The sequence below is a fragment of the Thermobia domestica genome, chromosome 9 (genome assembly GCF_964235325.1).
Source record: "Thermobia domestica chromosome 9, izTheDome1.hap1.1, whole genome shotgun sequence".
Taxonomy (NCBI): domain Eukaryota; kingdom Metazoa; phylum Arthropoda; class Insecta; order Zygentoma; family Lepismatidae; genus Thermobia; species Thermobia domestica.
In genome coordinates, this window is record NC_137462.1 from 97,379,636 (window position 1) to 97,406,751 (window position 27,116).

The 27,116-nt window shown below is 36.5% G+C and overlaps 1 protein-coding gene across 2 annotated transcripts in view; it reads left to right on the forward strand.

Moving 5' to 3' along the window:
- Positions 1–27,116, forward strand: part of LOC145694051 (uncharacterized) — a 62,410-nt gene that overhangs the window by 31,422 nt on the left and 3,872 nt on the right. The window contains exon 3 of one of the 2 annotated variants that reach the window (XM_081770191.1): positions 14,669–14,957. In XM_081770191.1, the coding sequence (XP_081626317.1) occupies positions 14,669–14,957 (289 nt within the window). The remainder of the gene's footprint in view (positions 1–14,668; positions 14,958–27,116) is intronic. The other variant, XM_081770192.1, reaches the window with a different exon arrangement.

A 27,116-nucleotide genomic window follows, 5' to 3' on the forward strand; every position in this document is an offset into this window, starting at 1 on the left:
AACAATGAAAAGCTAATTTTTATTTCTGTACACTTTTCGGTGTTATTCTTTCATGTGGAGAAAAGAAAAAGAGAAAGAAGAAAACTTTCTGCGAACAATGAATAGCACACAAGAACTCTACACTGTATGGTTATGTGTACCTCATGAACTTGAGCACTTTTTTTTTTTTTTTTTTTGTAGCATCTGTTACTTTTCCTTTCTGTATATAGCCTATGCATCTTTAAGGCACAGACAGGTGAAACAAAAACGGACTCGAGTAAAGCATTGAAAAAATAAAGCATAATTACATAAAAAATAAAGCATAATGTGGGTTTGCTCTAACAATCACTCTTGCCGTGAATCCCGTTCAGAGATGTTCCATCTCCCATAGCATGGTCAGATGCATAATCATCATCTTCTTCTTCTACGGATTCAGGGGCATCATTCTCTTCAAGATCATCAAAAACCAGAACGTTTTGTGACAGAGTGTAATACACGACAGAGAACTGCTGGAGCTCTTTGTATATTTCCTCCTGTTTTTGTATTTAGTTTTTTTTTCTCAAGAACTCTGAAAGCTCCTGCAGACACACCATTCTTCTTGATTTCCGAAATGTGCTTGGGATTCAGCATTTGGAGTTCTTTTGGTTGCTGAAATCTATCACTGACACATGTAACAGCTGTATTCAGAATTTTCATTGAAGTTTTTTTTTATTCTGAATAAATCATTTTCACTTATATTTACGATATCACCTGTAAGTTCTTTCATAGTTCAGCTCCCGCAAGCTCTCCTGACATTTTCTTCTTCTTTAAGATTCTTCTGGAAGGAAAGTATTTTTCCATTGCTACCTCTACACCAGATTGCGCAAGCTGTTGATTTATTTGCACAGAAAATATTTTAGTATTTTCGTAAAGAATTAAACAGACATCTTTTGCCTCTATTTTCTTCTGATGCTGCTGCTGCAATTGTCTACAAGTCTCCAGGTTGTAAGATAGTCCAATCCGTGAGACTGCTGGTATTATGAAACAGTCTCCGTTTCTGTAAACAAGTCCTGAAACACAGAGCACATCATAACAATGTTAAATTCTGTCAATTTATTCAGCAAAGTTTAGCTTGAAATTTTGATTTCGCATTAAAATTCCTGTCCTGTACATCATCATTGAGTAACAATAAAACTGAAGGAAATCTTGATGATGATAAACAGTCGGCCTCGTCTTGGATTCATGTTTCGTAGCAAAACTCGTTAGTGTTGACTACCGCATTCAGTGCCTTGTTTTTGCTCCACCATCGTGTTGCACCAACTTGTTGAACTTTTCGTAGTCTGTCATGTGTCTCGTGGCTTGCATCAATCATTTTCTTCCAAACATCCTTTCTGTTGCAGTATTCAGACAGAACACGGCATTAGTTTCAAGCACACCAAATAAGTTTGCAGCTTCAGGGATCTACTCAGTGGAATTTGTCATAACCAAATTAAGAGCATGAGCCATAACATCCACTCAAGTTAGCACTTCCATCAAAAGAGCAGCTTACAATGTCATACATAAAAACATTGTTGGCACAAAGTACTCTTTTGTTTTCATTATAAGTTACTTGTCTTGTAGTGTCACTGTTTACGAGAACTGCTAACAGCCGCTCAAATACTTGATCATTTCTAAAGTAGAGAATTACTATAGCCAGCTGATTAAGTGCTGAAACATCTTTGATAGAATCAATCATTATGCTAAAAATGCCCGCTTTCTTGGCGTCTTACACTGTTTTCTCCTGCAATTTTGTAACGTTTTTGATAGAAAATAAATTTTTAAAAATGCGCTGTTTTTCCATTTTTGAGTTTTGATCAAATATAGACCTACAAGATGTATTAAAATCGATAAAAGATTAATCAGCCTGTGGTTAAATATGGACCCAGCTACAAACCAGGCCCCAGTCTTCAACGATGAAAGGGCCCCAACTACCCAACACAATGAAAAAAGGTCCCAGGTCCCAACAGCTCAACATGATAAAAAAAAGTGCGTAGGACCCCAACTGCTCAATGAAATGAAAGAAGGGCCCCAACTGCAAAATATAATGAGTATAAAGGGCATTACTATCTTACTAGGAAAAACCCTTTAAAACTTTTCTCTCCCTTGGGAGAGCTGTTTTATACTTTGTTAAGGCTTCTTCTTCGCAACTGCATCTAGATATTCTATCCTTGGTCTCCCTCTTCCTGGTTTTCCTTCTGTCTTTCCTTCCCTCTATCAGCAAGGTGATGCAATCGGAATGCCGAATAAGGTGGCCAAGCATGCTGTTTCTTCTTTTTCCTATTATCTTCATGATCTGTCCTCCTTCATTAGCTTCGTTTAGTACGGCTTCAAACAGTACTTTTCGAAAATTTATTTAATTAAAATAATTTTATTAGCACCAGTGTTCCGAAATAGCAATGAAATTTTGCAACTAAAGTTAAATCCTCCTCTAGGTGACCAATTGAGTAAAAATTATGCACACATGTTTCACTTCCGACAACAATAAAATTACTTGAGCCAAATGCCGCAAAGAATGCCATGTTAAATCCAATGGTCATTCGAATCTCTTTTTGGAAACCACTGGTGCTACAGAAACGAATTTATTTTATATATATATATATATATATATATATATATATATATATATATTTTTTTTAAAGTGCGTTATCAGTAATAGTTTACGGAAATAGGAAGTCAGCATTTTGCATCCGATATGGGAATTAAAAAGTCATTTTCAATACTGCTGGTGCTACAAAAACGAAGTTTAATATATTAAGGTGTATTTTCACTAGTGGACTACGAAAATATTAAATATTATTTTAGAAAATAATCTTGAATTCAATATGGCCAACAAAAAATTCATTTTAAAAACTATATAAAAGCCGTTTTTTAAGTCCAAGAGTTTTATTTCTGTTATCAGTGTTGCACTAAACGGTATGCACAGGATGAATCTGTAATACCGGTCGGTCAAGTCTTTGATAGATATATGTTTTGACGATTTTGAAATATATGTTTAAAATGGTGTTTTAAACTGTTCAAAATGTTTAAAACATGTTTTTTTTTCGTTTGTTATGTTTTAAACACGTTTTTTTAAAACTACTTTTTCCAACCCTGATGTATAGTTGTCACCTCATTTACTACCATTTTCTAAATATTATCTGCTTCATTTTCATAATTTTAACTTTATTGTTTTCAAGTTATTCATTGACTTCAAAAAGGTAGCAGGAAGCTTACTGAGGACTGATTCTAACTTGAATTGAAATCGCAGGCTGCATTAATTTTACAGACTAATAAAATCAGCTATGTTGAGCATTGTAAAAGGAGACACCGTAGTCTGGTGGTTAAAGCGTTGAACTCACGCTCACGTGGTCCCAGGTTCGATTCCCGGCTGGTGCTTCTCAATTTTCTGCCTCAGCCCAACGTCGTGAGGCAAACTGGTGAGTCACGTGAATAAAAGACATGACGGCCACTAGGTCTAGAGAGCCCTGATACGCCTGTTTAGACAGGGCAACGCAGCACGCTGACCGTCGCTAGGTTGAACGTAGCTCAGCATGTTGCTAATACATGGCATTGGAGAGGCTCAGACCTACAAGGGGCTGTTACGCGAAGTCGTTTGGTGATTTGAGCATTGTAAAAGAGAGTAAACAATTTTTATTACGTATTGGCTGTGAACATCAGTCGTTGTGGACTCCTAATTCAAAGCAGCCATTGAAAGTGCATGACTACAAATTACAAAATGTTCCTCATCATCACCCCCCCTCTTCAACCCCATATTTACTGATAAAGGTAAGAAGACAACTTTTTTTCCTTCGGTGTGGAGTTTTGTTCAAAGAGTGTTCGAAAAAGGAAATGAAATGAAATCTTTAAGTTTTACGTCCCACGCTTATGCCGGTTAGGCTAAAGGAGACGGTGATGATGAGAATTGAATGAAATGGTGGAATGGAGAAAGTGGAAGGAAACGGGAGAACCCCACGCACACAGTGTTTGTACACCACAGAGTTCATTTGGCGGAGGCTGGAGTCGAACCCGGGACCCCTAGCATCAGAGATGAAGCTCTACCACTGAGCCACCGCGGCCCCCAAGAGTGTTCGGAGTTAAATTTTGTGAGGAAGGTGCGAGTTGCTTTCTGACTTTCTGTAACTTTGTGACTCTATTTTTGCGAGAAATTGATTGCTTAGTAATCAACCAGTGCGCATTCCCCACCCCCCAACCCCGCCTGCAAATGTTGGATCTTCCAACAGGATTCAGAAATATTTTTCCCTCGTAACTATTCAAGAAATTGCAAATATGGTTTGGTCACGAAAGGGCAGGAGTATATTTCAAGGGAGATTTTATACGGGTACGTTTAGCCGGGGTCGGTCCATGAGACACAAAATTTTCCGAAAAGGATTTTTGGAGGAAAATTTTACAAATTGTCTCAAATTTCCTTTTCGTGTACATCTCGCACACATATGCAAGACACCATCTGAAAACTTCATTCATTCTGAAAAGAATGACATATGAATCATGAAACTCGGATGAATAGTGTTGTGATTCAAAACTTTTATTCCGTTCATACTTTTTCATTGTTTTCTCATGAAAGTTTAGATCTTTCAATAGATTGGGAAGTACCTTTTTCCCTCGTGATATTCGAAGAAATCGGAATACGATTTGGTACATGGGTTGCGAAAGGATATGAGTATATTTCAAAGTAGATTTTATCCGAATATGTGCCGGCAGGTTTGGTTCAGGAGTCGCCAGACTTCCCGAAAGGGAGATTTTTGAAGGAAAATTTCCTGAATTACTTTTTTTTTTTTTTTTTTTTTTTTTTTTTGCATATTCACGAATTTATATTTAAAAGCTTATTATATTCTGAAAAGAATGACTTACACATCATGATGCTTGAATGAACAGTGACAAAGCAATAGATACTTAAATGAAAGTCAGAATTTTTCCATAAAGTAAAGGCGGAATGTCTAAAGGTTGAGGAGTTTGGTTTAACCTGTCTATTATAATGGTGTGCTCGTCCGGCAGACACAAAATCTTGAGAACTACTCGATGGATCGCCATCGATTTGGGTAGAACGGGTAATCTCAAAATGAAATGAAATTTTTGAGTTTTACGTACCACGATTATATCGTATGAGCTAATGAAGACGGTGATAATGCAAAAATGAATGAAATGGTGGAATGAGGAAAGTGGGAGGAAACGGGAGAACCCCGAGAAAACCCACGCACACGGTGTTTTTTCATCACAAAGCCCACGGATAGGGTCAAAAGTTACGAATCCATTTAGTCGATGGTCTGATCCATCCAAGATTGGAGACTGGGTCTTGGATCTACGAGGCGTATCCGGAAAGTAAGTACTGTTTTGCAAGAAAATATAGTAAACTTATTTTTTTTTTAAATTTTGTCACAAGAAAGAGCATGTCTTACACTACTTTTCCACATAGTTTCCACCGTTGTTGAGGTACTTGTCGTAGCGGTGGATCAATTTATCTAGTCCTTCCGCATAGAACGATGCCGCCAGTGAGTTTGACACTATATGCCACCAGTGATGAGAACCATTGCTGCACAGCGAGTTTCACTTCGTCCGGAATTCGCCTGAAAGCGTTGTCATAGTGAAACGTCTGTTCTCACGGATTTTTTCATCGATTTTCCTCACCAAATCATCGCTGACAACAGAAGGCCGACCACTCCGGGGCTCATCGTGGACATTAGTTCGACCCTCATTAAACATCCTTACCCACTTTCTCACCATTCCATCAGTCATTGCGTTTTCACCATAAACATCTTTAATTTGACGATGAATTTCTGTCGGTTTCACATTCTTTGCGTTTAAAAATCGAATTACCGAAGGAATCTCACAGTCGGCAAGATCGTCAATTATCTTAGACATTTTAAACTTGCACTATAAACAGACAACACTACGCAGAGCAACCAAAATGGCGTCATTTGAGAGCAGACCAATAAAAGCGCATAGCGCATGTGCGGAAAGCCGACCGCAGCGCATCAGCGGCGGGAATGCGAAACGGTACTTTCTTTCCGGATACGGCTCGTAGTTTATACCAAGATATGGACAATAAAAAATCGGTTCCTCTCGTATTCCTATAGGAGTAATTATGGATACCGTTTTATACTTCATAGACTACCCGCATTACTGTACAGATTACCAGGTTCGTAAAACTCTCAGGTTGCAATGTACTAATATGTCTGTGTGATACAACGCTAATACGAAGCTAAATGACTTTCTATTCGAAAAATAGAGAGTTAAATATTTTCTATTTTTAAGTATCCACTCATCCTTCTAAAATTTCTGAGTGTCAGATGTAGGGTGAGGGGAAATCCAAATATTCAAACCTTTTCACTTTGTATGCATTGTAACCAAATTACTTCACGTAATGTACCTGTGTTGCTGCTACTTGTTCCAACAGAAACGCAAAGAATGTTTAGTATACATACATGAGACAAAATTTTACGTACACCTACTAAAACTTCCAAACTCATGTAGCATATATAATGAGCACAGCAGACCTGTAGAACTAAAGACTTTAGAGCCTGACATACTAAAAATAATACAAAATTTACCATTTTTCTTTTGCTGGTTTTCATAAGTGAAAGGAGATAATGAAATACAAGTTACCACAATCACAGGTAATGTAATTCTACAACAGAAAATATGGACCTGAGGAATTTTCAGTGTTGCCATCCATAGAAATTACAGTGTTCCCAGAATAAAATTTTCTCAAAATCTAAGTTAAGGCATCGATTAGAGGAACGAACTCAACAGTATTTGATTACGTATCATATTGTCTTTAATCCTGTGAACTACTTTTTAAATAATAGTTCTATTTAGTTTGTAATAAATAAAATAGTTTTAACACACAGTTATTAAAATTAAATAATAGTGTTATTTTAAAAGTAGTTTACAGGATACCAAAACAATAATCGTAGGTAATCAAAATCAGTTGAGTTCGTTCCTTTAGTCGCTGCCTTCACTTAGATTGTGGGGGAAATGTTATTGTGGGAACAGTGTGATTCCTATGGATGGCGTTCGATCCCAGCTCGCGCCGTGTGGACTTTGTGGTGGACAAACACCGTGCTCGTGGGTTTTCTCGAGGTTCTCCCGTTTCCTCCCACTTTCTTCATTCCACCATTTCACTCCTCTCATCATCACCGTCTCCTTTAGCCTAACCGGCATAACCGTGGGACGTAAAACTTAAAGATTTCATTTCATTTTTTTCATTTTTCCTATGGATGGCAACACTGAAAATTCTCCAGGTTCGTATTTTCTGTCTTATCTTTGACAACATCAGTGGCGGCGGTTGGACGTTAAAAGTGAGGGGACAAGACATGATCTGAATATTTGTATATAAATGTTAGTTTTCCTGGTTGTTTCTAACATTTTGTTTGACGAAAGGTTGTATAACTAATAGGATACTATATTTTCAGTTAAAATACCGTATATCGTATATAATAGTTTATTAAGTAAATTGAGAAGAACAACGCAAGTAGATACTAGCCCTTTGTACTCTTAAACAACGAAAGTGTAAGAAGAGATTTGATTCCTTGCTCATGAACATCTTAAAATTCTGTCTGGAAAATTGTGTGATCAGATTATTTAATAAATTTGCAAAACAAATAAATAGAAAGGATAATATTAATCATAGTAATGAATAATGATGCTTGTTTTGCCAAAGTTATATTGAAACTGAGGATTAATGAAAAACTTAATATTTAATTCCACACATGATATTAAATGTATGTTATTGCTCTTAGAAAATGAAAGACAGTAAATACTACAAGCATATGCTACGACATTTAAAGAAATATTTGCTTTTGCAACTTCTTGAAATATGTTCGTTGCCATTAGGTGCAGATTTCACTTTCTTGGAACACATCAAAACACAACAATACTTACAATCCACACTTCAGTTATACAAAATAAACTTAAAACCTAGAATTATGTTCAATTTACTAAATTTTATTGTATATACACTCGTACATCCTTAAACACAACACTTCACTCGTATATTACACTACAAAACAATGGAAAAGGTAGAAGTTGTTTCTTATCACGCTTTTTTTAATCGATATTCCTTACTTTAGAAAGAAGAAAAGACATTTTAGGAACTGTCAATTTTTGTGCAATTAAAGAATAACTTGTGAAATAGGCCCTACTTTTTTGCATAATGTTCTTTCGATTAGCTTCAAAGCGGCTCACTAACATATCGAGCCCTTGTAAGAAGAAATGAAAGTATGCTGAAATTGTGCTCCAATAGGTTATTTTTTGGGGTTATTTTCTGTGGCGATTAAAACGCAATTACTGTAGCTTTCTTTACTCCACGGGAAGACAACCAATACGTATTCACGCAACAGCAAATATTATATGGCAGCATTTTTTCCTATTAATCAGTAACACATACAAAATCGTTACATTTCCAAATGAAACTATATACATTAATTGGTTACTTAAAAAAAGTGCGGGGGCAACTGCCCCCCTTTGCCCCCCCTAATCGCCGCCCATGGACAACATTATCTATGGTGGTAGTAACTTGCATTTCATTATTTCCTTTCACTTATGAAAACAAGCAAACGAAAAATGGTAAATTTTGTATTATTTTTAGTATGTCAGACTCAACTTCAAGCTCGAGAACTGCAGGTTGTTATGGACCTATGTTCAACAATATATTGACCTTGCTCTCCCACTTTACAATGTGTAATAAAATGAACTGTAAATACACAACAAATCAAGACTGTAACAATGTCACGTGTTTTTCTTATGTTTCATGGAACAGGAGAAAAACAGGCACATTGCTGCATTCAAAAAAAAAAAAAAAAAAAAAAAGATGATTTTTAACGTTTTAGCGATAATTAGACGCGGGAAAAGTACAAGTGTGGCACGCGGTAAAAACAGGTAATTTTGTAACCCTAGAATAAACACTCTTTTGTGTCACACTTTCATTTTGTAATATTCTGTGAAATTAATAATTTATTCGATAATATTTTTAGGTACCCTACTTTAAGATATTGAACTTATGATCTCCCTAATAATCGCATCACAAATAGTAAATATTTGCTGAACCGTCTTTGTTTCTAATGCTATCACAAACTTACTCAATAATTCAATTTCATTTATAAGTAAGGTATTTTAGGCAGATGATACGAAAGCACATGTAACGGAAACAGGCAAACGTGTAATTGTTCCATGAACTCCAAACAAGTATAATTGTTTATCACTCACACCCGATAATAATTTTACCATTATAGTAAAATGATAAGAGATAACAGCTTGAGATGTTATTTCATTTCATTCCTGTTGAGGAATTGGTTTTCATTACTCATACAACTTCCATTTACTCTTAACAGCATTGGGACTGTCTGACCTCTACAGGAAAACATAAGAAGTATTTACCCACAGGAAGTACGAGTCCGTGAAGGATATAAATAGTCCTGTCAATCTACAACACTTTAGATCAATTTTACTAGCTGGAAAATATACAAGGGGAGGTGATTCCTGAGACCAAGATAAGACAAAAATTATATATGAACCTGGGTGCAGAAATCCGTCATCTCGGAGTTATAGGCTGCCGAAAACATGAAAAATGAACTTTAAATTTCCATAGCTCCAAAACTATGGGACGTTACGTTAGTCGGACCAAGACTTCACTTAGGAATTAGTATGTGCTCTATCCAAATATCCATGTTTCAGAATCCTGCGGTTAGTGACGCAACAATTTTTATAGAGGGAGGTTGGCTACATGCATACGAAGTACTAACCAACTCCCAATCACTTCTCAAACGTTGTCAATGTTGTTTTGTAACACCATGTATAATAACTGCATAAAATAATATTTGATTGTGAGTTTTGTCCTTGACAACAGTATATAGCCTAATTTTTTAAAGTAACCTTTTCTATTTCATGGAAAAGAAGATTAGAAACCTGAATTTAGGCCACCTTTATATATGATATACAAGTGTAGGGTCTCTGTAAGGCTACTGATGAGTCCATCCCCCTCTTTTTCTTCACGTTTTAAAACATTGTGAAAAACAAAGAATACTGTTAAAATCTTCATAGTATGTAGTAGTTAGAAAACGCTATTTAGTGAAACAGTTTTATATTGTTAAGTGGCAAAGAATGGTCTTCAAATCAATTATGGCGTCATAGGGTGGTGATGAGACTTTAGTTTAGCATCCCTTTCAGCACCGAGACTATACGAGACGTGGAAACCTATGGCTTAACATGTAATCCGAACTACATGAGATACTGCCAGGAATCGAACTCAAATCTACTGTGCCAGGGATGCCTGGCTAACTATATAGCCTCGAGGTAACACGAGATCACATGCTTAGATTATGAGCTAAGCAAGAAGAAAGACAATCTAACAACCATTAAACATCCAAACAATATTGTATTAGCCTTTCTACAATGTCTTGGAAAAGGTGGAAAGGTGCTAACTAGACTTACAAGCACCGTTGAGAGTAAAGACGCCGAAAGCAACACACCATAGGGGATTACAATTAGTGTTATGTGATTGTCACTATCATCAAAAGAGATCTGAATGGGCCATGTAATGTGCGGGTCACCAATTCTGACATGAAAGCTCTCACTACAGGTTATGCTGTTTGGATTTCAAGTAAATCCACACTCCATTTTATTCAAATACACGGTTCGGGAAGCTCATTATACAGTGTTCTGCGGTCAGTGAACGCAGTGATGTACCTACAACTGAGACGGGGTGATCTTTGTTTTGTATAAACCATTGCGGACGTAAACTCATCCTTTCTGAGTATAAGATTATTCAGTCTTCAAGATTGCAAGCTATCTTTAGCTAGAGATAGTATCTTGAAAACAGTTGAGGTCAAATGGTATGGTCTTTCCATAAACACCATCAAATCATGATGCATTCGGCACCTTGCTGTTTTATATCAGAAAACCAATATGGGTTTTGTTCGAACAGTAACGTATATCTTGCCCCTTTACCTCTCCGTTAATATAAAAGGTTTCTTAATCGGAGAAAACGATGTTGAACAAACAATCTACTTTGTTCTGTACATTTTGTAGAAACCACTCATACATTTCCATTCGACAGCTAGGATGCTCTTCTGACAATTGATGGAATGATGTCTGCTCATCGATTCGACTTAGATCACAGCACCGATTCTAATATTTTGATACGCGAGTGCACACTGGCCTACTTAGGTTTTACCATGTTCTCAACAGACGCAAGAGTGTTGAAGAGTTTAGATGGTGACACGTCAAAATATTTTTGACGACCAACTTCTACACTGCAAAAAAATACAGAAACTAGTTTTAGACACAGTAGGACACTGTACACATCAACGACACTCTTTGAACAAATCCAAATGACACATATTCACCTCTTGTTGATACTGTGTTATCCAAATATGTTCCAGATGTGAGTACAAAAATGTACAAAATATATGTCATCGCTTTGTTTTCGAACTGTTTGCAGAGAAGAAGTGTTTTAAATATGTCATACTAGACATTGTTTTTAGAGAAGTAACTCTTTTGGAAACGCGAAGCACACTTTATTAACACTATTTCATCAATTTCCCCCTCAATATCTGTACTAAAAGTGTTTCAATGGTGTTTTATCTTTTACAGTATAGAACGGTGCACTAATTTTGATTGATGTTTTATTTGTTACATGAGAGGAACATATTGTAACTTAGAAAGGTGAGAAAAGGTGACGATTGATACGTCAGAGTAATCGAAAACGATAGATATTAGTGACTAATCCAATTTTCGGGATATCTGAGATGATTAGTGACATCCCCGACATCGTTGAAGTCCAAATTCATTCTCTCACATGCTTTCCATAAAGTTATTATCCTCGTGCTTAGAACGTCCATTTCAAATAGTTAACAATATAAAATACGAAAAATCTTGAAAATAGGCCGATGAACTTGCATTCGTTTTCAAGATTGCAATATATTATACAAATTTTAATGCCCAACAAGTATGGTGTCATATATTTCTGGTATAAGGGAAAGATATCAAAACAGTTATTAGTGGATTAAATATTGTTTTAGAAATACTATGTGGCTTATTTATTTGGACTTGTATTATTCTTCAGTTTTTTAGTTACGAATGCTCTTGGGGGAAGAAAACTTATCTAATGTTCAAATTATTGAATTTTTAGTTTAAAGCGATAAAAAGTTTAAATGTTTCGATTTGGCCTCCCTTGCGTGCCGCCAGTTAAATATACGTAGACCCCTGATGAAAAATACTGCCTCAAATTAAGTCATCCATTCTGTTGTCTTCCAATCCTAGAACCAATTTAAAATAAACATACTATCATGTAATGTACTTATTTGGTAATTACGTATACCTTTTACTCGAAGGTCACGTAAATAGCATCAAATTCTATATAGAATAGAATCATTATATTAATCGAAAAGTAAAGAATAATATCCTGAATTATATTGAAAAGCTTGCTCTTGCTCAAAATAAGAATTCCAAGAATATTCTAATTGAAATTGTGAAATGATAGTTATATATGGACCGCTTAGATATCAAGTGACCTAAAATTTCAAGTTCAGTATATCATGAACAATTCATATTTCATTTATCTTAGCAACCAAAACCATCACCATATATTGTATAATTTTATCATTTACTATTTACAAACATCTTATTTAAAAACTACTCGCCTATAGGTGTGAATTAAAGCATTAATGCAGTTTTTTTGGGGAGGAACACTTGGCATCCAAGTGTTCATATATATATATATATATATATATATATATATATATATATATATATATATATATATATCCGAAGTCTCTACCCACGTTAAGTTAAATTGGGGTTTTGTACGAGGGCTATTTTTTTTATCTACCGCCGCTAAACCAGCACAGGGAAACCACGTTTCATGAAGAAACGATGATAGGACAAAACTGTTCATTCGGTGTCATCCATCCCGAACTTCAGTTGTTATGAAGTAGTGAGAGAGTACAATCGAAGTAAACGAAAAGCATTTCCAGGCGAAGCTCTTGAAATGTCACGCGCCGCCAGGAAAATCATCAGACAGCTCAGAAATCACAATCTACGTCTTTCACGAATCACATGATTCATGCATCCAGCTCTCAACAGGAATCGTGCACACAGTCATCACTTATCAAGTTCCCTTCTTTAAACTCTCTACAGCAGTTGTGCACACAGCTATCACTTATCAAGTTCCTTTCTTTAAATTCTCTGTAGCAGTCGTGCTACAATGTTATCATCTTTAAAATCTCTACAGCAGTCGTGCACACGGCCATCACTTATCAAATTCCCTTCTCTAAACTCTCAACAGCAATCGTGCACACAGTCATCACTTATCAAGTTTCTTTCTTTAAACTCTCTACAGCAGTTGTGCACACATCTATCACTTATCGAGTTCCTTTCTTTAAATTCTCTGTAGCAGTCGTACACACATCCGGCAATTATGTAGTTCGGTTCTATAAACAGTGCAGCAGTAGTGTAAATATCCGTCAATTATAAAGTTTCCTTCTATAAACTCTCTCCACTAGTCGTTCACACAGCCTTTACTTATAAAATTTCCTTCTTTGAACTCTCTGCAGCAGTCATGCACACAGCCATCACCTACAAAGTTATCTTCTTTAAAATCTCTACAGCAGTCGTGCACACAGCCATCACTTATCAAATTTCCTTCTCTAAACTCTCAACAGCAATCGTGCACATAGTCATCACTTATCAAGTTCCCTTCTTTAAACTCTCTACAGCAATTGTGCACATAGCTATCACTTATCAAGTTCCTTTCTTTAAATTCTCTGTAGCAGTCGTGCACACATCCGTCAATTATGTAGTTCCCTTTTATAAACCGTGCAGCAATAGTGTAAATATCCGTCAATTATAAAGTTTCCTTCTATAAACTCTCTGCACTAGTCGTCCACACAGCCTTTACTTATAAAATTTCCTTCTTTAAACTCTTTGCAGCAGTCATGCACACAGCCATCCCTTACAAAGTTATCTTCTTTAAAATCTCTACAGCAGTCATGCATACAGCCATCACTTATCAAGTTCCCTTCTTTAACCTCTCTACAGCAGTTGTGCACACAGCTATCACTTATCAAGTTCCCTTCTTTAAATTATCTGCAGCAGTCTTGCACACATCCTCCAATTATGTAGTTCCCTTCTATAAACCGTGCAGCAGTCGTGTAAGTATCCGTCAATTATAAAGTTTCCTCATAAGCTCTCTGCAGCAGCCGTGCACATACCCATCTCTTACAAAGTTTCCACCGTACCTAACCCTTACTGATTTGATGATTAATTGTGGTGGTATTATGCCCTTCTGCTTAAAGCAATCGAGTTGCCTGCGCTACGATTTCACTCGAAATGTTTTCAAGCTTTACTTCACAATGATTGAAAGGAAGAGTCTGTCTTTCGGATGGGAAGGGAAGCGATGCCCAATATATAGATTTGCCTTATTCTCTTTTCATCATCTCGCCTTGCTCTTCTCTGGTGGCTTAACGGATGTTTAAGAAATGTAGCATTCGTATATACTTCCGCAATTGTTCTTAATGCCTTCCAAATAAATTATTCAAAGCTCTTTGAAATGGAGAGTGACGTACTTCGTGAATTATAGATAGATAGATATAGATAGATATGTAGTGGCCTTAAAGAAAACCTGCTAAGATAAGTAGTTTATTATGATATATATTCATATATATAACTTTTCTTTCAGAAGAAGCAGCCAATTTTGTCGCTAGGTAAAGTCTATAAGTCAGATCAAACTTTAAATATTAGTAATATACAGAAAAGCGGAGATGGACCTATTAAAGAAAGGTTCAAATTTCCAGCTAGTGGGAAAGCCGAGCTTATAATAACAGGAATACGGGTATACCAAGACGATAAAGATTCTGGAACAGATTTGGGAAGTGTTATATTAGAAGACAATATCCTTGAACTAGAAGCCTTCACTCTCCAGAAGGAAATGAGCATCACAATAAAAGTATTTGGTCGGGATCAAGATTGTAAGTATAAATTTTAGATTTTTAATTAATAACAAAATAGATTATAAATTAAATACTTTAGTTATCGATTTATAAGAGGCTATGCAGGTCATGTGGTAATATACAGTTCGTAACTCTGCACCGTTGCTCTGTTATAGGTCCGAACGTAAGTAAGATATAGTGATCCAAAATTCATTACTCCACTTCCGAAAGCAGCGTGGCAACATCGCAGAAGTACTTATCCCAAGAAAATGACTATGGTTGGGAAGAGGTGGAATGAAGATGGTGTGCGGTAAAGAAAAAACGCGAACTATGACTATTTTCATACCCAGAGTCGTACATCTGTCTGGGCAACATTCGAGCAATGAACGGGTGCGTTGTTTCTCAGGAGATGGACAACTTTGGTCAGCATACCACGCTCTGTTTCTATTTTTCACAAGTTTAGGTTAGTGCTACAGTGCTAAATGTGTTATTTTGTTATGACTTTCCAATGTTTACAATTTTACCTTTGTAGAAAGCTTATAACATTAGGTTGTCTTTGTAGCAATTGGTACAGCAATAGTCATAATTTTGTTTTGAGTTATTAAATCGATGTATTCGATTGCTATTTCTTTCTTTCTTTCTTCACTTAATTATTTATGTATTTATGCAAGGGAATGACTCAAGGAAGGATTTGAACCTCCAACTCCGGAGTCATATTAGTCTTTTATATGTGTTTCTAGGATTTGGAAAAGAACTTATGAGAAGGTTCCATCTTTGCCTTCGCCTAGTGGGAGTGAAGAAAACAGGGAAACCTAGTCAAAACAATGACAGCATGCCGACAAATCAGCATCAAAGAAGTTCGTGTTCAACTGTCTTGCGAGATTCTGTGAAATCCCAGAGCAAGACATGCAGACAAAAGTGTCCGACTCCTTGAAAACAACGCACCCGTTCACTGCTCGAATGTTGGTCAGACAGATGAACGACTCTAGGTATGAAATCCTTCATAATTCGTGTTTTCTCTTGACCGCACACCCTCTTCCCAACCATGCAGTCATTTCCTAGGGATAAGTACTTCTGCGATGTTGCCACGCTGCTTTATGAGGTGGACTAACGGATTTTGGACCACTACACCTTACTTCAAGTTCGGACCTATAACATAGCAATGTGGAGAGTTACGAGCTGTACATTGCCACATGATCTACACAAGTATGTAGAATTACACATGTAAAATTTCATGTGGAAGTGGGTCAGGGTGAAAGTTTCTCGCAACCTCTCGTTAGTTGGTGTCACGGTGAAAACCTGCATCGTGAAAAACGTACCAAGGAGTAGAAAACCACGGGAAATTTGAACCCCCGGTAAAATTTCACCGGTTAATTTGTACCCCATGCTGTTTTAAAATATACCCCATGCTGTTAATTTCAATGGTATCAATCGACTGGACATTACCAAAGGACTCGACTAAGATAATTCCGATACTATTGTTATAACTTCGCTTTGACCTGGCCGGAGGGTAAGATTTCATCGAGGAATTTGTACTCCCTTGCTGTTTTAAAACAAATAAGTGGAAAGTTAACTTCAATGGTATCAATTGACCGGATATTGTCAAAGGACTCAATTAAGATAGTTCCGATGATGAGTGAGATTTTAAAATTGATTCGCAATAATGTAGTATAAGAACAAATTGTTTCTATATTTAATCCTTTTTCTATCTAGATCTATCCTTTTCCCTTATTATTAATGTTTGTGATAGCGTCGTGTTAAGATTCATGCGTTTAGTAATTACATCTGGTTTCAGTTACTCTCATACTCTGATAAGCAAATTGATTTCATTTGGATTATTAACTTGTAACATGTGATATCTTCCTTTCAATTACGATAGCCTATCTTCTACATTGCGTTCTTAAATCCTACAATATTATATTGAAAGGAAAGATCGAAATAATCATTTCCTTCTTCGTCTCCGTCTCTTATAATTAATTTTATGAAAGTAAGTTTTTTTTTTTAATTTTGTCTTGTGTATCTGCAACTACGTTTCGTCCTATGTAGTTGTGAATGTTTTTTCGGTAAGTTTTCTGATAAATTTGACAAAGTTAAAAGAAATAAAATTCATTTCTTCATCCTCCATCAGCAATTATTTTAGAAAATTTAATACGTTCTAGTATATAATTAGGCTCGGAAAGTGTGTATTCTACAAGAGTTGATCCAGAAATAAGGTCCCCATCAACTTTACATGGTGCTCCAATTTCCGTATCCCAATGTCGTAAAACACCGCCGCCAACCCGTTGAGGAAGCGTTTCACGTTGTCTTTGACTTCATCGTCCGTCCGAAGCGTTGGCCACTCAAATATTCCTTTAACTTGGGGAGCAAGTGATAATCGCTAGGTGCGAGATCCGAACTGTACGGTGGGTGGGACATGACAGTCCAACCAAAGTTTGTCAACAGGTCCAGAGTTTGACGGGAGACGTGCGGTCGGGCGTTCTAGTGAGCAGGGTTACACCATCTGTCAGTCGTCCTCGCCAGCGGTTTTTGGAAGCTCGCCTGAGCTTTCTTAGTGTTCCACAATAGCTGTCTGAGTTGATTTTTGCCCCAGGTTCCATGAAATCGATTAGCAGAATCCCCTTACAATCAGAAATCACGCAGGTCAACGGGTAGTTATAACAATGGTGTCGGAACTATCTTAACCGAATTCTTTGGCAATGTATAGTAGACTGATACCATTGAAGTTCACTTTCCACATTTATATATTAAAACAGCATGGCGGGTAAAAATTACCCGGTGAATTCTTAGCCCCCGTCTAGATCAAAAGGGAAGTTATAACAATAGTGTAGGAACTATCTTCATCGAGTCCTTTGGCAGTGTCCAGTCGATTGATATCATTGAAATTAAGTTTCCAATTATATATTTTAAAACAACATGTGGTACAATATCCCCGGTGGAAACTTGCCCTCTTGGGCTAGATCAAATTGAAGTTATAACAATAGTGTCGGAACTATCTTAGTCGAATCCTTTGGCAATGTCCAGTCGATTGATACCATTAAAGTTAACTTCCCACTGGGGTTACAAATTCCCCGGTAAAATCTTACCCCACTCCCGGCTAAATCAAAGGGAAGTTATAACAATAATGTCGGAATTATCTTAATCGAGTCCTTTGGCAATGTCCAGTCGATTGATAAAATTGAAGTTAACTTTCAATTTATATATTTTAAAACATGATGGGGGATAGAAATCCCCCGGTGAAATCTTACCGGGGGTAAGAAATCTCCGGTGATTCTGTACCTCCCGGTACGTTTTTCACGATGCAGGTTTTCACCTGACACCGGCAAATTTCAAAGAAATCTTCCATATGCAAATTACTCAGAAACTATTGATTTGCGATCCACGGTTCATAGGTTCATATAGGTGAAAATGTTCCAACGTATTTGTGGAATGTCCCCTTACAAGAAATGCATCGAATTACCAGTCACCTTGTATATATATATATATATATATATATATATATATATATATATATATTATTTATATTTATATAATTTACTTATAAAATTATAATGTAAACGTAAAGAGTGTGATTTTCATAATATGCATAATTTTATTCATATTCCTAATCTTAGCAAAGTATAATAGCTTTTTTATATTAGTCGGCTGTATTGTTATTCCTATTATGTTGATACCATTATTATTTCTCTTATGATATACGTAGATGATTCATGATAGTAATAATCATTTAACCAAACCTTCACAACCCATCTAACTGTACAGTGTTTGACGTCTTGCTGTATTTAGTCCTGCCGCACATTGACAGCTGAGTAGCTTATCCAAGCCGACGGTGAATACAAGCAAGAAATTGTAAATAATGGAATCTAGCTTCGTATCCCACATTCATAGGAGAGAAACCTCTACCCGATGTATTACACTTTTCTGTGGCTGTGAACATAGGCGCCGACTTGAAGAAAATATTGGGGGGGGGGGGAACAATGAATAAATGAAGGGTAAGGGGAAAAAAGAAGGAATGTCACAAAACTACATTTTCGAGAAAACGGCGTTTTAACATTGAAAACCGTGTAAAAAGAATAGGATTATTAAATCTTTCGCCCCTTTTTACATGGAGATTTTTACATCTAGGCATGCATGGCATATACATTCAAATAGTACCAAGAGTCGCCAACAGATAGGACAAAGCACCCGAAAAAGCACATACATGGACATTCCTTGTTTTTTCCCCTTACCCTTCAAATATATCATCATGTTCAGCTGTTTTCTATCAACTGCTTGATGATCCTCCCCCCCCCCCCTCCCCAAGTTCTTGGTAAGCTGCATTCACTCCGCTGCATCCAATTTCACGACCTAATGCAAATTTGCCTAAAGGCTTTAAAACAAATTCCAGTTCAAAATTTGGGAACTTCACTGCAAGTTGCGCTCATATTGATCTTCACTTGTCATATCAGTTCTGCCTAGTGTTATAAACTTTCCGGAAATTTTGAACTGGCTGGTAAAAAACCGTTTTTCCGGTTTCTTTCCGGAAAAATTGGAAAAAATGGTAAAATAACAAAAATCTTTGTATTAAGTTATTTTTACTAGTAATGGAACAGTTATTTTTCGAACGCGTGAAAAATGTAAATTGAGAAATTTCAATATTGTGAATATTAAAAAAAAAAATGAAACTGAGTTCTTAATGTGCTCTTTGATCTGGTGAAATTTTGTTAATTTTAAGCAAATTCCTTCTTAAAAGAAAGAGTAGTAGGTAAATTTCACTAATACTCATGCACTAAGACATATAATTACTATTATTTAATATTCAAATACAGACATTAATATAAACTTTACGTACAAAACTTTCTATGTAAACAAATACCTGTTTTCTAATGCGAAAAATTATCTACATATATAAAATGAAAGTGACTATATTTGTAACTTATCAACTCTTGAACCGCCAGACTGATCTCGGTAATAAAAATTCAACGTAGATGAGGTTCGGGCCTGGGATGGATTTTACCATTTCACTTTAAAAGTGCAACTTGGAGGAAGGAAGTGCGGATATATATTGAAAATTACCGATCTTAGTGTCGAACTCATCGTTTTCGGAGTTGTTGAGATGAACAGTGATATTTCCGATGAAGCTTAAATTCAAATTCAACACTGCGACTTGGGGGAAGGGGAGGAGGATACATAAAATAATCAAAAATGACCGATATTAGTGTCAAATCCATAGTTTTCGTGGTTGCTGAGATGAACAGTAACATTTCAGATGCTGTTTAAATAAAAATTCAGGCCCGCAACTTAGGGGAGGGAGAAGAGGAAATATAGAAAAATGATTGAAAATGGCCGATATTAGTGTCACATCCATAGTTTTCGGGGTGGTGAGATGAACAGTGACACTTCCGATGCCGTTTAAATCCAAATTAAGCCCCCATTAGTTACTCATAAAGGGGGAAAATGACATGTAAAAGTAACTGAAAATGACTTATACTAGTATCAAATTCATAGTTTTGGGAGTTCGTAAGTTCATTGGTGACAGTTTTGGTGCTCTTTATACTCAAAATGAAACGTATTCCCTCCGTGCGAAAAACGGGTATTTTGTTAGTCTTTAATAATATCGAACGGAAATTTCACATGTTAAATTCTTTAATATATTTGTCGCTGCTGAAATTTACGCACTTGTGCGGTGTATGTGTATATATGTAAATAAAATCATATCTGTTTTTGAGTTGTTCAAAAAATATAAATACAAGTAATATAGAGGATTTTTTTATCAGAAATCAGAAAACTAGAAAGTAAAAGTAAAAGCTGTTACTTTAAAAAACTATTTCCTGCTTGCGAGATACGTTGTATACATATATGCTGCAGACACGTTACAGAAAATAAGATTAGTATCAGGCGAAGAAATAGTTTTTAAATTATATTTTCCGGGTATTGCCAATATTTCCGAACAAAAGATTTTTTTCTAATGGGTTCAAAATTTACGGAAATTTTACACAGCACAAGGACAATACGTATCTTCATAAAATATACAGGGTGTTTCAAAACAACACCGACAACGTTTGGGAGGTGATTCCTGACACCAAGATAAGAAAATAAAGTATAGATCATCCTGGGTGCACAAATGCTTCCTTTCGAAGTCATAGGATGCGGAAAACATGAAAAAATGAACTTTAAAGGTCCATAGCTCCAAAAATATGGGATCTACCGTAGTCGAATCAAGACTTCACTTAGAAACTAGTATGTACCCTATCCAAATATCCATGTTTCAGAATTCTGTGGTACTTCCTCAACAATTTTTATAGAGGCAGTTTAGAGTACTTCAAATTATATGACCGTAGCCAAACTCCCTCTTTAAAAATTGCTTCGTGAGTACCTTAGGATTCTGAAACATAGATTTTTGGATAGGGCACATATTAGTTTCTAAGGGAAGTCTTGACCCGACTACGGTAGGTTCGACAGTTTTGGAGCTATGGAGCTTCGAAATTCATTTTTTCATGTTTTCGGCGGCCTATAACTCCAAAAGGAAGCATTTGTATGCCCAGGATGGTCTATAATTTTTGTCTTCTCTTGGTGTCAGCAATCCCCTCCTAAACGTTGTCGGTGTTCCGTATTCTTTTGAAACATCCTGTATATTTGATTTTAACATACTGGTATTAACTAGAATGATTCTGGCACTGTTATTTAACACTTCCCTGCCATAAAACGGTAACTTTGTTGCCATGACTTCATTCTATCACGGTGCAAAGGAATAGTACAAATATATTTGTTGCCACAAAATTTCCTTATTCTAATACAAGAAACATAACTACTCAATGATCTTAACTGCAAACTAGTAAATATAAAATAGTTTTCATTTTAAAAGCATAATGTAGTAAAATATTCGAAAATTTCATTTTTTTTTCAATTTTTCCGTTTTTTTTCCAAGCTCGGGAAAAAATGGTAAAAAACTGTTTTTTTTTTAACCCAAAATTTCCGGTTTTCTCCAGGCCTTTACAACACTAGTGCTGCCAGAGTGTTGGTTGAAGCTTCAGTGCTCCATTCTACACAGTTTTGAAAATGGCGTTTTCTATCGAATAAAAAGGTTCTTCCTATATTGAATTAAAAGCACGACGAAATCTACGACAGAAATTCTTGCTCCTCTTTGTTAATTATTCCTCCACTGGATTATATTAGAGGGGCGAGGACCCCATCTATAAATATTGGGGGGCCAAAAGTGTCTTGCCCCCCCAAAGTCGGCGCCTATTGCTGTGAAAATCTAGAAAGGGGAACGCGGAAAAACAGTGGACGAGTTTATTGAAGCTACAGAAGTCAACTTGTATTTGAAGTAAAACAGTTGACAAGTTTGTTTTGTGTTAACGGTAAGAGTTCATTGTAAACGTCGCTCTGGGTGACAGGATTCTTTCTATATTACAGATAAATTGATATGTTAACATTACATAGGGCGTTCCATAGTTTAAGTTTGCAGAGACACAAAATGTATTTCCACCTCGGCTCTTACCTTATAGGCAAACCCTATTTAACCCTGCAGTTCTGTTCGGGTCTATTTGACAAGAAATGGGTTTTGAATTTCCATAAAATTTATGATTATTTCCGTGATATGGATCAAGTTTGTGATTTTGTTTCATTCAATCCAAATGATGTTTTCTGAAAATCACATACTTTTAATATTAACGGTTATCGGAATTTTCCTATATATTACTAATGTACTGTTCGGGTCAATATTACCCGAAGGAGATTTTTTTGTACTCTATAAGTGAATTTTCAACTGCTCTCTTATGTTTCTCGCGAAACTGTGTGTCTAGTTTCGTAATAGGTAGGAAAAATGAGTGGAAGTTTTTCCTAAGCTATATTGTCCTGATGAAAATGTCACTGTTGATGAACAATTGGAGGGATTTAGAGGGCATTGTCCTTTCAAGCAGTATATGCCCAGTAAACCTGCAAAATACGGTATAAAAATCTGGACTGTATGTGGTAGCAAAACATCTTACGTACTCAAGCAACAGATATGTACAGGAAGGAACCCGGTGCACAGCCTGAGAGGAACCAAGGTATGCGTGTTGTAAGAAATCTTGTTTCCAAACTGAGGATCCATTATATTACTCGTAATATTTTTTTTTACCTCGTTCACTTTAGGAGAGCATCTTATTGGAAAGAAAATAACTATGCTTGAAACTATACTGAAAACAAACCTGAACTTCGAAAGATTTTGTCAAACAAAAAGTGCATTCATCGTCATTTTAATTTGCAAAGAATACAACCGTTGTAAATTATATCTCTAAGATAAAAAAAAAATGTTGTGCTCATGAGTAATCTCCACACAGGAAAATAAAAACGTTGTGCTCATGAGTAATTTCCACACAGGAGAATAAATCAGCAACTGAGTTGACAAGAAACTCAATAATATTGAATTATAATTCAACCAAAGGAGCTGTAGACACTTTAGACCAACTTGTGAAGACATACACTTGTAAACGCAAAACTAACATATGGCTCATAATATTGTTGTATAGTACGATCGATATATCAGTTTACAATGGATTTATTTTGTGGACTTATATCAATCCAAGCTGGTAACAAGGGAAGCTATTCAAAAGAAGATTGTATTTGGCAGAACCTGTAAAATCTATCATTTTACCTGAGATACAATCTAGACACATATGTCGAGAAGTGACGAGTCTCGTAGGATTGTAATCAGAATATAAAGCAGTGGTGAATCAGAAGCTACAGTGATAACACAAGAAATAGTCATTCCTATCATGCGTGCAAGATTCAAATACTGTCCATCATCTAACGACAACAAGACAAATTTATTGTACTTTGTTTGCAAGAAACGTTAAATCTCATGCTGCTTATTACTGTCCGTTCTGTAAATAAACAGTGGTGTGGTCGCGTCTGATGCTTACCAAATTGTTTCATGCAAACTTCTCAGTAGTACCGCTTACCAAACTCACCAACGAGTACTATGCGTGTCAAATGTGTTAGCTATATTCTCTTTACTAGTTACCAATCTTATGAATACTAAAAACAATACAGGAATGCAGTGGCATGTGGATTTTATGAATCTGAACCGCAGCATAATAATATAATTCTTATTACCATAAGTTGTCTTGTTTTAGGTGAAAAAACTCATGTTTCAAGTTAAAATACAGTAAACCATTATCAAATGTTCAATGTTTGTGTGTAAATCAAAATTTCCTGCATTTTAGTTTCATCAAGAGAATATACATGTGATGATGATGATGATGATGATGATGAAGTGTTCTGCCCAAAGGCATTTCTTGACCCGAAGATCCCTGTGCAAGGTGAATACGTGGTGGTATACTATTGCCTTGCCGTGATGGCGTTCTAAGGACAAGACCTACAGTTTAAAGTGAGATCCGAATCATTTGTGTCCCCATTGGGAATCGAACTCGTGACTTCTTGATTACAAGGCAACGAGTGTACCACTCATCCACCTGGGACAGTATGTACATGTAATGCATTGTAAAAAATTAAAACCATTCAAATATCTTCCTAGCACTATACATTAAGTAAATTAGTAATTGTTTTGAAAACCGAGCCCTTTTCCACTACAATTTAATTATGGATCATATTGACCCAAGCAGTATATGTGTATAGTATACGGGAACAGAGCAGCAGGGTTAATTCATGTTATCGATTGATAGTATTGTATTCTCCTAAAGCAAAAGGACTTTCCAAAGATGATATTCCTTGTCTTACATAAACAGATCCAAACCTATTTTCAATCATGTTATGCTGAATCGTCTCAAATTCTCTCTCTTATCGAGTTTCTATGAGTTAGGTATTGCTACCCTGCGAAATTTTATTTTATCTTGTAAAAGCATCAGTAAGAAATACTGATCAGTCATTACCTATCTGTTTATATTTATACCTATATACGAATATCTATAGGTCATCTAGAGTTTAGAATAGACTACTGCACTTATGAATTCAGGGTTGCTGCTCCATGTGTCATGCAGAACAGACGAATGATTATTGCTGCAGCACAAAATACATGTAGTATTGTCAACTCACATGACTAAATACAACTACTACAAATCGTAATAAAAATTTACTAATGTCTTTTCTTTCCTTAAAAATCAAATAAAATAACGTCTCTAAATAGTTATTGATAAACGTTCCTCGCTATGCAATGAATATATAAGGGATAATAAGTATGAATGTTGAAACAAAAGGGCATCTCACTCAATGCATTGTTGACATGACTTTCTTGACCGGTGAGTATCAAGATTGATATGGGTATATAGAGAATCGGTAGGGTCTGTACGTCACGAATACGTTGGTTTCGATGTCACAAAGTAAGGTGTGTTCAAACAGGAGTCAAAAAACCGATCGACTTTTCCAACAGTGTAGTCACTTCTCGGGTCACCGTGCGCCACTGGAGAGGCTTCCTGTGGAAATCTTTGGGTCTGTTCTCATCTCCTGACTCAGCTGCATAATTCTACCCTTATTACCCATATTACCCATGAAATCATCCCCATTATCCACTAGGATCCTCACAAGAAATGACGAGAATCGACCCAGAAATACGGATTTCTTACTTGTGGGGGCGCGTATCTCTGGTGACCGACGTGCTTGTCGGGCATTGTGGGTATAGGGAGAACGTGCGGACATACTAGCTTCCTAATATGCAAACTCCGACGTCACATTTGAAATTGTTCTAATTCCAAGTCTCAAAACATCCAAACACTGCTGATCGCTCTTGGCTATTTCGCCCCATGCGTCAGTTGAACTAGGTTTATGTGTGTATATGTGTCAGAGAAAAAATGAACTGTGTCTCCCCTATAACACACTCCTAGCTACGGGCCTGCGGCATATGACAACTAAGCACAAGAACGGGATCTAACTGGGACCAAACCAAGCTCAGCTGACACATGGGTCGAAATAGCAGAGAACGATGACCAGTGTCTGACAGTTTTGAGCTCTGCCACTGGAACAACTTCAAATGTGACATGGAGAGTTTGTATATTCACAATTAGCATCTCTGCACGTTCTCCCCCTACCCACAATGCTCGGGGGCACGTCGGTCACCGGAGATATGCGCCTCCACAAGTAAGCAATCCGTACTTCTGGGCCAATTCTCGTCATTTTTGTGAGGATTCTACTGGATAATGGGGATGGTTTCATGGGTAACATGCGGCATAGAATTACGTAACAGAGTCAGAAGATGAGAACAGACTTAAATATTTCCACAGGAATCCTCCCCAGTGGCACAGTGACAAGAAGTGACTACATTGTCGCGACAGTCGATCGGTTTTTCAACTCCTGTTCGAACACACTTTATTGTGTGACACCGAAACCAACGTATTCGTGACCTGCAGAGCCTACCGGTTCTCTACATATCCATATCCACTCTGGTACTCACTGGTCAAGAAAGTAGGAAGTCACTGGAGATGCCCTTTAAGAGGAAATTAAATAATCCTATGTTGTTATAAGTAAAATTTAGAAGTGCTGAAAATATTTGAAACTTATCACCAGACGTCTCAGTTGTCCAAGGGCTCTATTCCCACCATAAACTCTTCTTCTCCATTTGTTTCTTCTTCTTCTTCTGAAGATGTAGATTCACTAAGTGTACTTATCGGCTCAATGTCGTCTTGAAGTTCGTCCGCATTCCTAATTTCTGTCTTGGTTTCTTGCACATGTCTCAATGTCTCATTCTTACAATTTTGAACTGTCACTTTCTGAAAACCTTCTTCGATTAATTTTTCACTATTTTTCTGTTTGTATGTTGTATTGTTGACACTTGCATAATATTTAATTTGAGCCCACATTGGCTCAATAGGGTTAAGTTTACAATGGTAAGGTAGTAACCGAAAAACTGTATGTCCTGCCTCTTGTGCCCATTCATCAACCTTGCATTTGAATCTATGAATGGATACAAGGTCCATGAGATCTTTCTTCAGCATATCTTCCTCGAATACGATATTATGAGAACTAAACCACTGTTTTGTTTCGTATTTCCTTCATGACTTGGTTGGCAATGCTTCTTTTTTCGACTGTGATATGATGCGTTGTCGTCATCCGTTCTCGGAGGAAAATTCGGAAGTAAATATTTCTTAAAGTAATTTTCATATAACTCATCGTCCATTTCATCGTGAGTATCAGCCGTGTATATATACACCCACCGCAAAAACTCTTCGGACCTCATAGCAAAAACACATTAAATACATAAAATGTACCTGAAAAGATATTATTAAT